The sequence below is a fragment of the Suricata suricatta genome, chromosome 4, assembly GCF_006229205.1.
Source record: "Suricata suricatta isolate VVHF042 chromosome 4, meerkat_22Aug2017_6uvM2_HiC, whole genome shotgun sequence".
Lineage (NCBI taxonomy): Eukaryota > Metazoa > Chordata > Mammalia > Carnivora > Herpestidae > Suricata > Suricata suricatta.
In genome coordinates this window covers 79,846,965-79,862,237 of record NC_043703.1, presented here as the reverse complement: position 1 = coordinate 79,862,237, position 15,273 = coordinate 79,846,965, and the positions used below count along the sequence as shown (strand labels likewise).

The following is a 15,273-nucleotide window of genomic DNA, read 5'->3' as shown; positions in this document are numbered from 1 at the left end:
TATCCTCATGTGGATATGTCAGAACACACAGGTGATGCAAAGCACTAGACAAATGTGAGGCATTATTACCAGGTCTCTGCCATATCACTACTTGAATTTAGCCATTATTTATTGCTCTCTCAATTCCCTACACATGCTCTCAAGTCATAAGACATGACTGAGGAGACAATGAGATATACCTGGGAATTGAACAATCCTCAAAACACCCTATTAGTTTCTACCTCACCTTGTTGCTGTGAGACCAGCAACAGGAGACATCTAGACAGGTAAACATCCCAACATAGTCAGTACAAAGGCCCAAGAGGCAATTCATCCATTTCAGAGATAAGAAGTACTGAAAGAAGAGAGAGAACAGGAGGAAATGGGTAAAGAGGATAGAAGAGGAAGAAAAAGGAAAGAATAAAGTTCCTGTTTTGGTATTAGATTAAGTATTCAAAGATTTAAAATTAATTATGTTCCGTGCTTGTTGATAGAATTGTATCATGATAAATCAAGTACTTGTGACTGATGCAAAAATCAAAAATAATAGAACAAATGTTCACCAATTCTGCTACTTAGTTCTGATAAAAACTAAGGACACCATATTTGGAGCATGAGATTAATATTTTCATGAGTAGCATTAGCAACTTTTTTGGTATTCCTTCCCTTGCAAGAGCAATGAAGACTTGCCTAGCAGGGCATGGGTATAAAGACTGTCCATATATTTTGCAATCACATTCAATATTTTATATTCATTCAATAAAGCTGCATGTGGTTTGAGACCAGCACCAATTACTACCAGCCAGACAATGTCACTAATAGTCTACAGTTTCACACCTAGGGGACTCAAAGGAAGAGTGAATTCCACAGAGGCTTTCAGTTTTGGCACACTCCTCCTGCTTTACATGGCCTGCTTGTATCAGTGGCAAACTATTCACATATCTTGCCAGGGATTAAAATTTTATTATTCGTAACTCTAACCTGTAATAGTCATATAGTGTGTGTGACTTCAATTAACTATCCCAACTTTAAACACTTCTTGTGGCCACATTTTGCAAAAGCTCTCATTTTATTAATAGACAGTGCCTCCATCAACATACAGGCTCCATGGCCCCTTCCTTAATAAGTCATTCACTGTAAGCAAACACTCCAGATAGTTGGAAGTTAATTTGTAAACTTTGAGTTTCATTTTAAAGCTTTTTAAAATGTACAGTTGGCTTCACTGTCATAACTATAAGTTGCCAGGCCACTGTCTCAGAGGACGACAGCATGGATCAGATGTTTGTTACGTGACTTCACTTGTCTTCCCAGAGGCAGTAACAGGCAGACCCAACAATAACCTGTGTGTTAGTAGATATGCTCTTAGCAGGGCACAGATGCTTGAAAATCACTTCCTCCCACATTCCTCCTCTCCAGACCTTAGAGTGGCATGAAATGGAAAGTTTCTGGACTCTGCAGTTGGATACAGATGGGATTGAGTCCTCACCATTTACTATCCTCTGAAGTTGAGTCCCTTATTTTACCTCTCCAAGTTTCCACCTAAATTCAAGACACAACTGCTTACCTCAAAAGATTAATGCAAAGATTAAATATGACTACATTAGCTGCCATCCTGAAAACTTTCATGAGCTGCCCCTTACCTACACAGAACTTAAGCTCCTCTGCAACATCTAAGGTCTCGAAATGCTGGGCCGGTGCCCTGCTCTTCTGCCACTCTTTGCACCCCACCCCTCACCCTCCAGCAATGCTGCCCAATGACCCCTGAACACACCTTTCTTCTCTGTGCTTTTGCACGTGCTAGCTCCTCTACCTAGAGCACCTTGTTCTCTCTTAGTCACTTGGCCCATCTCACTTCATCTGTTAAGCCTCAGTTTAAATGTCTTCTATATTCTGGAAGACTTCTCCCAAGTCCAGGCAGACTATAGTTGTCTTTAGCCAGTGCTCTAGAACACTGTGTCCATAAACCCATTAAAGTAAATATCATACTATATTCTAATTGCTTTGTTGAGTATCTATCTCTGTATCAGTCTGCAAATTCCCTGACAGCACAGACTGTGTCTTTCTACTGAGGCAGTCACAAGATCCTACACATGGCAGGCACTTAATAAATGGGAATTACCTCTCCCCTCTTCATCTGTGCAGATTCCTTTATCAAAGGCCAAAGTCTCCTGCTTTCCATCTCCATGCTTTCTTCTCATTGTCAATGCTGACTGCTACCTCCTCTGATCTTCTAATTTCTGAAAGGAGCCAAATCCTGCTCCACAAAGCACATGAAGTTTCAGAGAGACAAGGGAAGTCAGAAAACAGAGACCAGTAAGATTCCAAATTCTATATATCCCCCACTGGCTATCTTTAGTTACCCTTCTGTTACCTTGTAGCAAAAAGCATCAAGGCTAAAAGGAGAAAGAGCTTGTGTGCTTGTTTTCAGGCCAGTGAGGAGGCGAAAGCAGGGAGAGTAGACCCCACTCACTCCCCAAGTCTGGCTTGCTGGTAAAAGAGGCCGGCAGTGGCTGCTTCACAGCAAAAAAGAACTGCCTGAGCACCTAGGAACAGTGACAAACCAAAAGTGGCCCCCAGCCCAGAAACTGAGTTCTTGTGGGTCTTGCAAAACTGCTTCAGAGACCAGGATGCCTTCTTCCCTTTAGGGACCTGACCATCAATCAGAATTTCCAACATGTTAGCTATGGCAGCTTCCCTGCTCTTTTTGCCTTTCTTCACTGATGCTGGGAGCTCAAGAACTCCTTTTTTGGCACCAAAATACCTTCCTTTCTTTTTTCATTTGAGAGCTGGATATTGGAGAATATGCTGTATTGGGATATGCTGTAGCACAATGAAGTGTTTCATGAAGCAGCAGTGTCACGAGATCAACATGTGCCCACCCTCTCTCCTGCTCCCTAAATCCCTCAAAATTAATAAAGATAGGTCAGGGCAGAGCATTCATAAAATCTCACCTAAGATACTTGACTTATACCAATTTCTGTTCACTGCTTTCCACACTGAAGGTTTTCTTTTTTTTTTTTTTTTTTAGCAGAAGGAAGGATATTTTTATTTTTTAATGATGTCAGAAATCATATTGTCTAGGTCATTAACACCTTGTGTGGACTGCTTTCTGTTAGCTTCTCTAACAGTATTTCCAATTTTGGAAGAACCAAGTGGCTCTCTAAAGATGAAAATCCCAGGGGCGCCTGGGTGGCTCAGTTAGTTGAGCATCTGGCTTCAGCTCAGAACATGATCTCACGGTTCATGGGTTCGAGCCCCACGTCAGGCTCTGTGCTGACAGCTCAGAGCCTGGAGCCTGTCTTCAGATTCTGTGTTTCCCTATCTCTCTGATCCTCCCCTGCTCAAGCTGTCTCTCTCTCTCTCTCTCTCAAAAATAAATAAAACATTTGAAAAAGATGAAAATTCCAAACACTCTGGTTCTTGATTAAGAGAGCCATGTGGGAGCCAGAAGGGCCAGCAGTCCACCCACGGCACACTTAAGGCTGGTCATACTCCAGAGTCCTGGGCTGATATGTGATCGTTTTTCTTCTTAAAGGGAGAAAATACGTTGATGTTTAAAGTTTGAAGTATCAGAGTCTCAGTTACCTTCCCCTGCTGTATGTGTGCACACTTGAGAAGCTCCACACTGGGATTTTTATGTGTCACCACACATAGTCACCCATAGTCACCCATGAGGTAGTACAATCTCCTCAAAACAAGCTGAGTAACTCTCAGGCCTGGAAGAACTGCAAACATGCTAATGACTGGGAAGTGCAAACAGTACACATTTGCCCACAAACCAGTGCCAAAGAGACTGGCAGTCACTCAGTTTATGTGAGATTCTAAAGGGCTTTCTGTTTTACTCATGTTTCTAATCCCACTCACAACACTTCCAGAGTTTTTCTGTTTTGAAGTTAGATTTAACTAGCATCTTCCTGCCTACCTAGAGTTTCCAAATAAACTGCAGAACACTCAGTTACATTTGTATTCCAGAAAAACGACAAAAAAATTTTTTAAGTTTAAGCCTGTCCCAGGTATCACATGGAATATGATTATACTGAAAATTCATTCGTTATTTATCTGATTCAAATTTAACCAAATGTTCTATATTTTAACACATCCTATTTTTCTAAGAATGTAAAGGATTCTTGGGTTTATGTCTTAAGCAATTATCTGAGATTAAAGATTCCCTACATCATTAGTTCACTTAGAGTTCATAACCAGCCCCAATCTCTGGTGGTTAAAGTAGCAAGTATCAATGCAATTTATTTCAGTTTCATTTTTTCCCTACTCACTTCTGGAAGAGAGTATTGCAAAGTGAATTTAAATAGCAATTTAAATAGAAAACAGTGGAATGGAAACAAGTTATGGGTAAACCATAGATGTTTCTCAGTCCCTGAATAGTCTGGGTGTTCAAGTCTTATTGATTATGATCTTATTGTTCCTTCTTCCTCCTGATTTGGTTTGAAGGTTTGGATAACAAATGAGACATTTTTAATGAATGTAAATTAATATTGATCTAAGGAGTGAAGAAAATTTCAATTAAATTTTATTCAATGTTTAAATTTATTTAAATAAATTTATCTCACTTTTCAATAGATGTCTTTTAAAACAATTTGCTGAACCAAAATACATTTTAGGCATATTCTTTTTGCAAAAACATTTTTAAAAGAATCTGTTTAAGGAGAGTAATCAGCATTCTGACTTTTCCTAAGAAAAATATATTAGAAAGCCCAGTCATAATTTTTTCAAATGGATCACAGTTGTGGCCTGAACACTTATTACAGTTTGCATCAGGATATCCAAAGAGTGCACTGAGAGTTAGAATCTCCTCTCCACACTGAGAAAATAACAGTAACTAGGTAGAAGAAGGAGGAGAAGGAGAAGAAGAAAGAGGAGGAAGAGGAGGAAAGAAAAGGAGAAAGAAGAGGGGGAGGAGGAGTAAGGGAAGAAGAGGAAAAGGAAGAGGGGAAAGAACTGGAGGAGAAAAAAGGGCATAACTTTGTCTTTAGTGCCCAATGCATGCATGCCAAGTCTGCAGGTCCACCACTACTCGGAGCTGGCACAGAATTCAAATGCAGGCAGCCTAACTTCTGTCTAAGGAGCACCAAATCCCCAGGCTTACCTAATCTCCACAATAATGATAGCTCAAAGAACTCACTTCTTCAATTTTCTTTTTAGGTTTACTCGTTTTTTATCTCAAGAAATAATAGCATGCTAGGCATTGGGTGGCATAGACTGAGAAACAATACAGAGCTCAGACCCTGTTTTACGTATCTTTGAGTGTAGAATAGGAGATAGAAAATGTTAACAAATAAATAAACAAGCCTAAATTCTGATAACTGCTCTAAAGGAAAAGAAGTTGCCCCCAAGCAAGGAAATAGGAGGGATCTACTTCAGATGACACTAAAGCTCAGAGAAAGCCTCTCCAGAAAGAGTACATTTAAAGAAGACATTAAGAAAGACTTGGAAGGGGTGCCTGGGTGGCTCAGTCGGTTAAGCGTCTGGCTTCGGCTCGGGCCATGATCACACGTTTGTGTGTTCGAGCCCCCCCGTCAGGCTCTGTGCTGACGGCTCGGAGCCTGGAGCCTGCTTCAGAGTCTGTGTCTCCCTCTCTCTCTGCCCCTCCCTGCTCATGCTCTGCCTCTCTCTGTCTCAAAAATAAATAAAACACTAAAAAAAAATTTTTTTTTAATTAAAAAAAAATACTTGGAAGAAATGAAAAAACACATGAGAACCAGACAGGCAAGAGTCCAAAGACAGTACCCAGAGAAGAAAGGCAGCACAGGAGGAAGCCTAGGATCTGCTAGGATGAAACACAAACCTTTCTGGCTGCAGCCCCGTCGAGAGGGAAAAAGTATGGCATACCAGGTAGAGGCAGGGCCTCTACATAAGGCGTTCATGGGACACTGCAAGGTTTGAGTGGGAAAGGCTTTAAGCAAAAATGAAATTCCTGACTGCCTAGAACAGAATAGATTCTGAGAAAGCCTGGGCCAAGAGAGGTATTCCAAAAGCAATTCTGTAACACTAGTTGGGTGTCCTGCAATTCAATTCAGTTTTGACACTAACTACCTGGCGTTAGTGCAGACCCCACAAATTAAAGGCAAAGTCATTCACAAGACTGCCCCCCACTTCAGATGCTAGCCAAAAGTCTTGGGGACCATGGGCACTTCTGACAAACCAACTGTAAATCTGAGGTTTCCATAATTTACTAGAATGACTCACAAGAACTCATTGAAAGCGCTATACTTACAATTACAGTTTTATCATAAAAGATTTATGGGGCGCCTGTGTGGCTCAGTTAGCTAAGCGTCCGGCTTCAGCTCAGGTCATGATCTCATGGTTCGTGGGTTCGAGCCCCAGGTCGGGCTCTGTGCTGACAGCTAGCTCAGAGCCAGGAGCCTGCTTCGGATTCTGTATCTCCCTCTCTCTCTGACCCTCCCTTGCTCACACAGTCTCTTTCTCTCTCAAAAATAAATTAAAAAACATTTAAAAAAATTTTTCTCATAAAAGATATAGATCAGGAACAACCAAATGAAAGAGGTACACAAGGCAAGTTCTTGATGGAGAGGGAACACAGAGCTGTCATGCCCTTTCCTCATGGAATCTGGATATACCACCAAGCACATCAATGTGTTCACCAACCAATAACTTTGGTGAGCAGTTTTACTGGGGTCTTATGGCGTCACTGGCCACATGATTGGACTCAGTCTCTAGCACCTCTCTGTTCTCTGGAGGTTGGGGATGGGACTCAAAGTCCCAACCCATTAATAAACTGCTTGATCTTTCTGGTGTGGCCAGCCCCTCCTCCGAAACTTATCTTAGGGCCCACCAGTAATCACTTTATTTAGCCTAAACTTAGGTAGAGTCTAAAGGGACTTATTATGAATAGCCAGAGACACTCTAATCACTCAGGAACTTCTAGGAGATTTTGAAACTCTGTTCAAGAATCAGAGATAAAGGCCAGATATACTTTCTTATATCACAACAAGAGACAGGAAAATTAAATGAGTGACCTGTAATATTTAGCAGTTAAAAACTAAAAGGGATCTGGCCTTGTTTTAGAGGTGAAAAGAGGTTATGGTTGAAACAGGAGGAGAAAACCCAAGAAGGAACCAGATATGGTTCCAAGGAAAAAGCAAAGAATTTTCTGCATCTTTTTTGCTTTAAATGAGACGTGCATATTCTGATACTGACACTGTCTGGCCTACAAAAGGAAGAGAACCTTTTCTAATAGAGCATATTTTATTTTACTCTTAAAAATAACAACACTGACCCTTTCAGATATTTGTGCTGGGATATTCTAATCTAGGACATTCTTGCCAATACCCCATAGAAATTTTCCCTCAGCCTTTCAGGGAAGTTATTCTATGTTGTCACCTCCATCCAGTGAGCAAAATTCCCTGCAAATTTTTAATTAGCTTAACATTCACAGAAGTGACAATGAATGAATGTGAATTATTTTATGAACACAAAGAAGAGAAACATAAGAAACATGGTACTAACTTTTATTAAACTGACACAGAAGAACAAGGCTGAACAAGAACATGACACAGCAGCCAGGATATGGGAGGGCCTCTGGTATTACGTCAGAGCCTGGATGGGAGGAGGGCTGGAGCTCATTAAGAAAAGGCCTGCGTACAAAGGCCTAAACAGTAGTGCCCTGTTTCCTGGAACTGGGGCAGGCAGGCCTGTAGCTGGTTTGCACATTAATTGCCAGCCATCCTCAGGCTATCCAGGAAGAACTTGCAGTCTAAGTCTTGCATTGTCTATACAATAACACGAACGCAGCTTTGTGCTGACTGAGAAGTGACATTTTATCTAGTACAGTACTCTGACTTCTGATACTAATGGCCTTAAATAAAATGGAAGACTTTAAATTTGATGGAAAAGAGCGCCTACCTGTCAACTATGTGAAGGGGATTATGCAACCCGTACCTACCTGTAACATCTGGGACCAGATCTGGAACTTCCAAGCCAAGTCTGATGATCTGCTTATTGCCACGTATCCTAAAGCAGGTAGGACGTAGGGGAAAGGGGAAGGTGAAAAAAAGAGTTAGGAAGGTAAGTGGGGAAAGTACATTAATAATTAAATAAACTGATAAGGGTTGGAGTGGAAATTGTTTACTGGACAGAGTAATATGGCTAAGATATATCCCTTGTGGAAACTGAAACTACAGAAAAAATATATTAAGATGACCTGCAAATCTGAAGAATTTAATTCTTCCTATGATGTACATATTTTTTAAAGTGTTTTGTTTATTTTAGAGAGAGAGACAGAGACAGAGTGTGAGCAGGGTAGGGGCACAGAGAGAGGGAGACACAGACTTTGAAGCAAGCTCCAGGCTCTGAGCTGTTAGCACAGAGCCTGATGCAGGGCCCAAACTCAGGAACAACAAGATCATGACCTGAACCAGAGTCGGACGCTTAACCCACTGAGTCACCCAAGAGCCTCTGATGTACATTTTTTTTTCACTTCCCCAGTAGAGAGTGAATCAAACAGCTGAGAACTAAAGGGCTAGATTTATTGATTCATTTGTTCCCTACCTCAGATCCTGTTAAACAAAACAAACAAAACTGCTTTGTGTATATAAGCTAAAAAGGGGATCACAAGGCTGACTTGGGAAAGAATTACAGAAGCTTTGGTCCTGCAATGCTGATTTCACCTCTGCAGCCCCCGGAAGCCCTCAAAATTCTCTCAGTTCATGGTCTGAGAACTACTCTTTTGATTTCCATCTTCCCTAATGGTATATTGTGAGCATATTTCCTTGTTTCAGTAATTAGTTTAACAAAAGTTGCTATAAAAGTAAGACTACTTGAGCCCAGCCACCATATCATAAAAATTTTAGGATGAGCAGGGAGAAATAGTTCTCTACAGATATTTGTGCATATTACATATATACTGAAAATACACTATTCAATTCACAGCCAGATTGCATATACATTTACTCTTTGCAAAATCAAGTTCCTCATCAATAACCCTTCTTTCACACACACACACACACACACACACACACACACACCAAAAAAAATCTACCCTAAGCATTTTCTGATGATCTTAATTAAAGACTGCCAGTAGATGGGAGCCTTAGACTCCTAATTTTCTAATCTGAACATAACCCTGTTCAGAATTAAAACTTTTCTAAGTTTGTGAATGTAAAATAATTTGCTGGTAAAAATCACATCTCACAGTCTTAATTTTGTTCACAACTTTACTTGATCATCATTTCAGTACATGTTTATATCATTTCAGCATAATGTTTAATAATTAATCTTTCTCCACCACTCAAATGTGAGCAGTAAGATTTGGTTTATTTAAGGTTTTCATGGGTTAGAGTTAATGAGGCTTGAACAATCCAAATAACACACTCAAAAAATAAAATGCTTGCCAGCTAATCTAATATTTAATCATCACTAAAACCTTACATATCAATAAATGCTATATTGATTGGAGGGAAGAAGAAATAAGCATGGATGAAAAATGTGGTTTACACCTAAATTTTTAAAAGAATAGTAAATACTCTGAATGAGCCAAGAGAAAAATATATTTTAAAATCACTGGCCTCTAGAGGATGAATTAAGAAGTCCATTCCACTCATCCTCAAACCTCTAGCAAAGGGTGAACCTGCCCCAGTGTTAGCTGGCCCATGGCTATTAATTCAGAGCAAACACATCAAACCAGTACAAATAGCTCTAACTTTATTAGACTAGATAGCTAAGGAAATATTGGTCCTTTACCCCATAATAAAAGAGCTGGTATCAGAAAATACTAAAGACCAACTCATCTATGATATAAAATGTAATGTTTTCATTGCTTCCTAACCTATGCCTTTCTTGTAGAACTAAAAGCATTAAATTGACGGTCTGATAAAAAGAGTCTATAATGAGAGCCAATGTCAGAGAAAATAGAAAGATTATCCCAGATCCAGGATTCAGAGAACCAGTCTCAAATTGTTTATCTTCCTGACATGGATTTGTCAGAATTTCTAGTACAATAGCTTTTCATCAAAGGATGAAGATTTTGTGGGTAGGCACTGTATCAGTTAGAATCAGGCAGCACACAGAAACTAACTGGGAGACAGAAGGCCCTTCTTCCAGTGGCTTCTTGCATGTAGGACACTGGGAAGCAAAATGAGGTATGGCCTCTGCAAAATTTCTATCTGTTGAAGTTACCTCTCCGGAAGAATGACCTCTATCTGTCTTCCGCGTTCCAATGCATTTCATCAGGGGAATCAGAATCTTAGTAGCAAAGAAGTCTAGGTAATGCACTTTTTAGCATTTCAGTCTCTAAGATAATGGGAAAATTGAGAAATGGGTGAAAATGGATACTAAGTACTAAAAATCAATATCCAGGGGCACCTGGGTGGCTCAGTCGGTTAAGCCTCCGACTTAGGCTCATGTCAGATCTCACGTTTGTGGGTTCGAGCCCGGCGTCAGGCTCTATGCTGACACCTAGCTCAGAGCCTGGAGCCTGCTTCCGGTTCTCTGTTTCCTTCTCTCTCTGCCCCTCCCCTTCTCATGCTCTGTCTCTCTTTGTATCAAAATAAATAAAACATTTTTAAAAAGTTTAAAAAAAATAAATAAAAATCAATATCCAGCCCAGATCCTAATCATTCATTTGTTCATTCAGCCAACATATATTAAGTATCTCCTATGTGGCAGCTCCACACCATGTGCTTGGGAAAACAGTTTGGAAACCACATGGTCATTACTCTCCAGGAGACCATAATTGGGTGAGAAAGACCTTTCATTCTGTCTTTCTTATGAATAATGCAGCTACATCAATAGGATAACAATCCAAATTAATGGCTGTGACAAGCAAAAAAAATTATAATTATCAATGTAATGTCCATTCCAAATTGCAGCCTTTGTATAAAAATTCATATTATGATAACATAAAAGATAAATAAAAATGATGTTTTCTAAATTGCACTATAAACCTAGCTTTAAAACTCAGAGAGATGTTCTAAAAAATATGATCATATTTTAAGAAATGTAGTATACTAAGGGCGCCTGAGTGGCTCAGTCAGTTAAGCATTCGACTTCAACTCAGGTCATGATCTCATGGTTTGTGAGTTCAAGCCCTAAGTTGGGCTCTGTGCTGACAGCTCAGGGCCTGAAGCCTGCTTCAGATTCTGTGTCTCATTCTCTATCTGCCCCTCCCCCACTTGCACTCTGTCTTTCAAAATAAATAAATAATTTTTAAGAAATGTAGTATACTAAATGTCTATGCATCTTCATCTTACATGTGGAATAAGGAACAACATGGACTCAGGAAATAGTGGACTTAATACAAAATGAAGGTGATGTTGACAAAAGTCAAAGAGCACCTACTTATATACGAATTCCTTTCATTGAATGGATAGTCCCATCCATAAGATCTGGTGAGTATGGAATAGCACACTTGACTATGACCCTAAATATACACTTAGGCTTTTTTACTACCACATTCATAGGCATTCAAGCTGAAAAAATCATAGAAAAGACATAAAAAAATAATATAACCACTTTGAAAAACTAGAAAAATTAATTTTAGGCATTCAAGCAATTGCTAATGAATTCTGTGACTGCATTTTTTTAACTAGCCATTGTTATACTCCAGACATTTTCTAAAACAGTTACTGATTATACACAAGGTAAACTTTTATTCTCCATTAGAAGTTAATTTTATTCCACAGGTTGAGCCAGGTAAGATAATTTCATGGTGGGAGGGTTTGAATTTTTTAAGTTTCTCATCTGTTTGGTTTCTTGTTATAGTTAAAGACTGTTTTAGTTTTTAAAATATTATTCACAGGCTAGACATATTCTCTCATAACAGATTTACTGTTACAGTGCTCTCATAGCTACCTTGAATTGTTCAACTGTTTCTAAAGTAGTAATAACGGAAGCAGTAAGATTTTGAAGAATATAGAAAAAATAGTGGGAAGTGATCAAAAATCAATTTTTCAGGTTTGGAACAAGCTGAGCAAATGCCTTCACCACGGACCCTGAAAACACATCTTCCCATCCAAATGCTGCCACCATCCTTCCTAGAGAAAAACTGTAAGGTAAAAAGCAAAAGGAATTCACTATTTACTCCTTAGAACAACCCTAGAGTGGTCTTCAAATTCCTCTTAAAATACTTCACTTATTAAAGAGAGTCCATCTCTTCACAATAATCAATACACAGATTGATACAAGTCTTTTTCAAGTCCCACAAAAGTCAAGATCATAAGAATGCAGCATCAGAAAATATCACCTGTATGGAATGTACCCACTTGAGCATAATTTGTATGAGCAATGACCACATATAAATCTAATCCTATTTTTACTATTTCCCTTTTCCTGCCATTCCTAGATAATCTATGTAGCAAGAAATCCAAAGGACAATATGGTGTCTTATTACCATTTCCAAAAAATGAATAAAGCTCTTCCTGATCCAGGAACCTGGGAAGAGTATTTTGAGACTTTTCTGGCTGGGAAAGGTAAGAGAATTCAGTTTTATTTCTTTCCTTTCTTAAAATTCTCAAACACTCTAAAAATAAAAAAATCATTTCCTTAGAAGAGCTGGGCCTCTGCCAGCTTTACTGTTAAAAAATCATCAAAATAATACCCTCCCTCTCTTTAGGAAATCTCTTTTCAGTGGAATATTTGTTTGTTGGGCTTCTGTGATTCATTACCTGTTTTTCATCCCTCCTTGCAGTGTGCTGGGGATCTTGGCATGACCACGTGAAAGGATGGTGGAAAGCCAAAGATCAATACCGCATTCTTTACCTCTTCTATGAGGACTTAAAGAAGGTGAGGGATAGCACCCATTGGACCATACATTCCCATTGGACCATAAGACAGTTAAGTCATAATGTATGGACCCAACTAGGGACTCGGAGATTGAAACAGAGAATAGAAAATGCTGCATTTCATTGGTTACTGCTGTCCATGAATCAAGGAACGTATGGGATATCAGGAGTTTATCTATCATATAGTTTCATCTACAATTTCCTGGTGCTCTGTGGTATGGTATACTGTTTTCATATAGACAAAATACAAATGATCCTTTTTTCCCTCTTTCATATCTATTTTTAAATTCCATTTAGAAAGGAAAACATTTCATAGCACACTTTGTGTTTTTTTTTTCATTAGTACTTGAGAAACACTATAATTTCAAGAATGGGCTAAGAATTTAAGGTGTAATGGAAAATACTAATGATTTAGATTCAAAATTCTTCAATTCAAGTTCTGGTTTTACCACTTACTGGAAATTATTCTTGGTGAGGGCATTCAACATCTTAGAGACTTACATAGTTTCCCTAAATGCAAAAACTAGATAGTAATATATACTCTTCCAAGATCTACTATCACTATGAGGACTAAAGATGAGGTTCATGGGAGTTTACTATAAATGACAATATACCCGGGGCGCCTGGGTGGCTCAGTCGGCTAAGCCTCTGACTTCAGCTCAGGTCAGATCTCATGTTGGTGGGTTAGAGCCCCGCGTCAGGCTCTGTGCTAACAGCTAGCTCAGAGCCTGGAGCCTGCTTCTGGTTCTGTGTCTCCTTCTGTCTCTGACCCTCCCCCTCTCATGCTCTGTCTCTCTCTGTATCAAAAATAAATAAAACATTAAAAAATTTAAAAAAAAATGACAATATACCCAATATTATCTATGACTTAAATATAGACATCTATGAAAATTGTAGTCTCTGTTTTTCAACTATCACTTGGTATCACTTGGTACTCAAAAGGTGCTTCACAGACTAGCTGAATGGGGCTCTGAGAGCTCACATCAGGTCTACTAAGTCAGAATCTGCACCTTATAAGTTGCCTTAAATTTTTTTTTTTGTCTTATTTATTTTTGATACTGAGAGAGACAGAGCATGAGAGGGGGAGGGGCAGAGAGAGAAGGAGACACAGAACTGGAAGCAGGCTCCAGGCTCTGAGCTAGCTGTCAGCACAGAGCCCGATGCGGGGCTCGAACCCACGACCGTGAGATCTGACCTGAGCCAAAGCCAGAGGCTTAACTGACTGAGCCACCCAGGCACCCCATAAGTTGCCTTATAAGATGCCCAGGGGATTTGTGGGTACATTTGCTTAGATGTATGTCTCCTGGGTTCAATCACTGCTGGGTCTTATCTAGCTGTTTCTACAGAATATCAAAAGAATCATTTTTCTATTTTTTTTAGTCAAGATATAATAGAAATTTAATATATTATTTTCGGGTATACAACATGATTTAATACTTTATATGTTTTGACATGAGCACCACAACAAGTCTAGTTAACATCTATTACCACACATAGTTGTAGAATTTTTTCTTGTGAGAACTTTTAAGATCTATTTTCTTAGTAACTTTCAAATAGACAACATTGTATTATTAACTATAGTCACCATGCTATACATTACATTCCCAGGACTTACTTATTTTATAACTAGAAGTCAGTACCTTTTGTCCCCTTTCATCCATTTGCCCAACCCCACTCCCCACCTCTGGCAACATCAATCTCTTCTCTATAAGTTTGGTGGTGGTTGTTTAGATTCCGCTCTACAGTGTCTCCAAACAGAAAAGGTCAGAAATTTTTGCTCTATTTTAGTGTAGAGAGTTATCTACAGAATTCTAGATTTAGATACTCAGTTAAGAAATATTATGGCAGGGAATCATATAAGGGAAGAGTTTGCTCTTTCATGAGTAGATATGACAAACTGAGGAAGCCATAGAAGGAAAGAATACTCTGCTATTAAACACATAGTGGAAAAACTCCATGTAGATGACCCTCATTCATATGATATATGTATCATTATAGGATAAAAATAAGGATAGATTGTCAAGAATGATGCCCTTTTAATGGGGTATATCCTAATGTATTATGATGCCAGGAAGAAACTATTGAACAGGTAGTTTAACCTCAGAACCCCTTGAGCTCTTTTAAATATTTCTGTGATCATGTTCTGGAATGTCCCCTAACTAGGCACTCAAATCTCAATATTCTCTCCACTCTTTTTTTTAATGTAATTTCTTGTAGCTTTTCTTTATTTCCTCTCTTTCTCTTTTTAAAAAATCTTATTTAAATCTAAGTTAACATATAGTGTAATAATGGTTTTAGGACCAGAACTTAGTGATTCATCACTCACATATAATACCCAGTGTTCATACCAACAAGTGCCCTCCTTAAGGCCATCATTCATTTAGTCCATCCCCAACCCAGCACCCTGCCAGCAACCCTCAATTCGTTCTCTGTATTTAAGATTCTTTTATGGTTTGCCTCACTCTCTGGTTTTATCCTATTTTCCTTTCCTTCCCCTATGCTCATCTGTTTTGTTTCTTAAATTCCACAGATGAGTGAA

The 15,273-nt window shown here is 39.0% G+C and overlaps 1 protein-coding gene and 1 long non-coding RNA gene across 4 annotated transcripts in view; one reads left to right on the top strand and one right to left on the bottom strand.

Annotated features, from left to right (window-relative positions):
* Window positions 1-15,273, bottom strand: part of LOC115289692 — a 61,733-nt gene that overhangs the window by 10,607 nt on the left and 35,853 nt on the right. For both annotated transcript variants that reach the window (XR_003907762.1, XR_003907761.1), the window contains exon 2: window positions 7,901-7,968. This is a non-coding gene — a long non-coding RNA (uncharacterized LOC115289692). The remainder of the gene's footprint in view (window positions 1-7,900; window positions 7,969-15,273) is intronic.
* The window catches only part of SULT1C4 (sulfotransferase family 1C member 4), an 11,728-nt gene continuing 4,045 nt past the window's right edge, over window positions 7,591-15,273 (top strand). The window contains exons 1-5 of one of the 2 annotated variants that reach the window (XM_029937066.1): window positions 7,591-7,977; window positions 11,217-11,342; window positions 11,908-12,005; window positions 12,296-12,422; window positions 12,641-12,735. In XM_029937066.1, the coding sequence (XP_029792926.1) occupies window positions 7,809-7,977; window positions 11,217-11,342; window positions 11,908-12,005; window positions 12,296-12,422; window positions 12,641-12,735 (615 nt within the window). In that variant the 5' untranslated portion in view covers window positions 7,591-7,808. The remainder of the gene's footprint in view (window positions 7,978-11,216; window positions 11,343-11,907; window positions 12,006-12,295; window positions 12,423-12,640; window positions 12,736-15,273) is intronic. The other variant, XM_029937067.1, reaches the window with a different exon arrangement.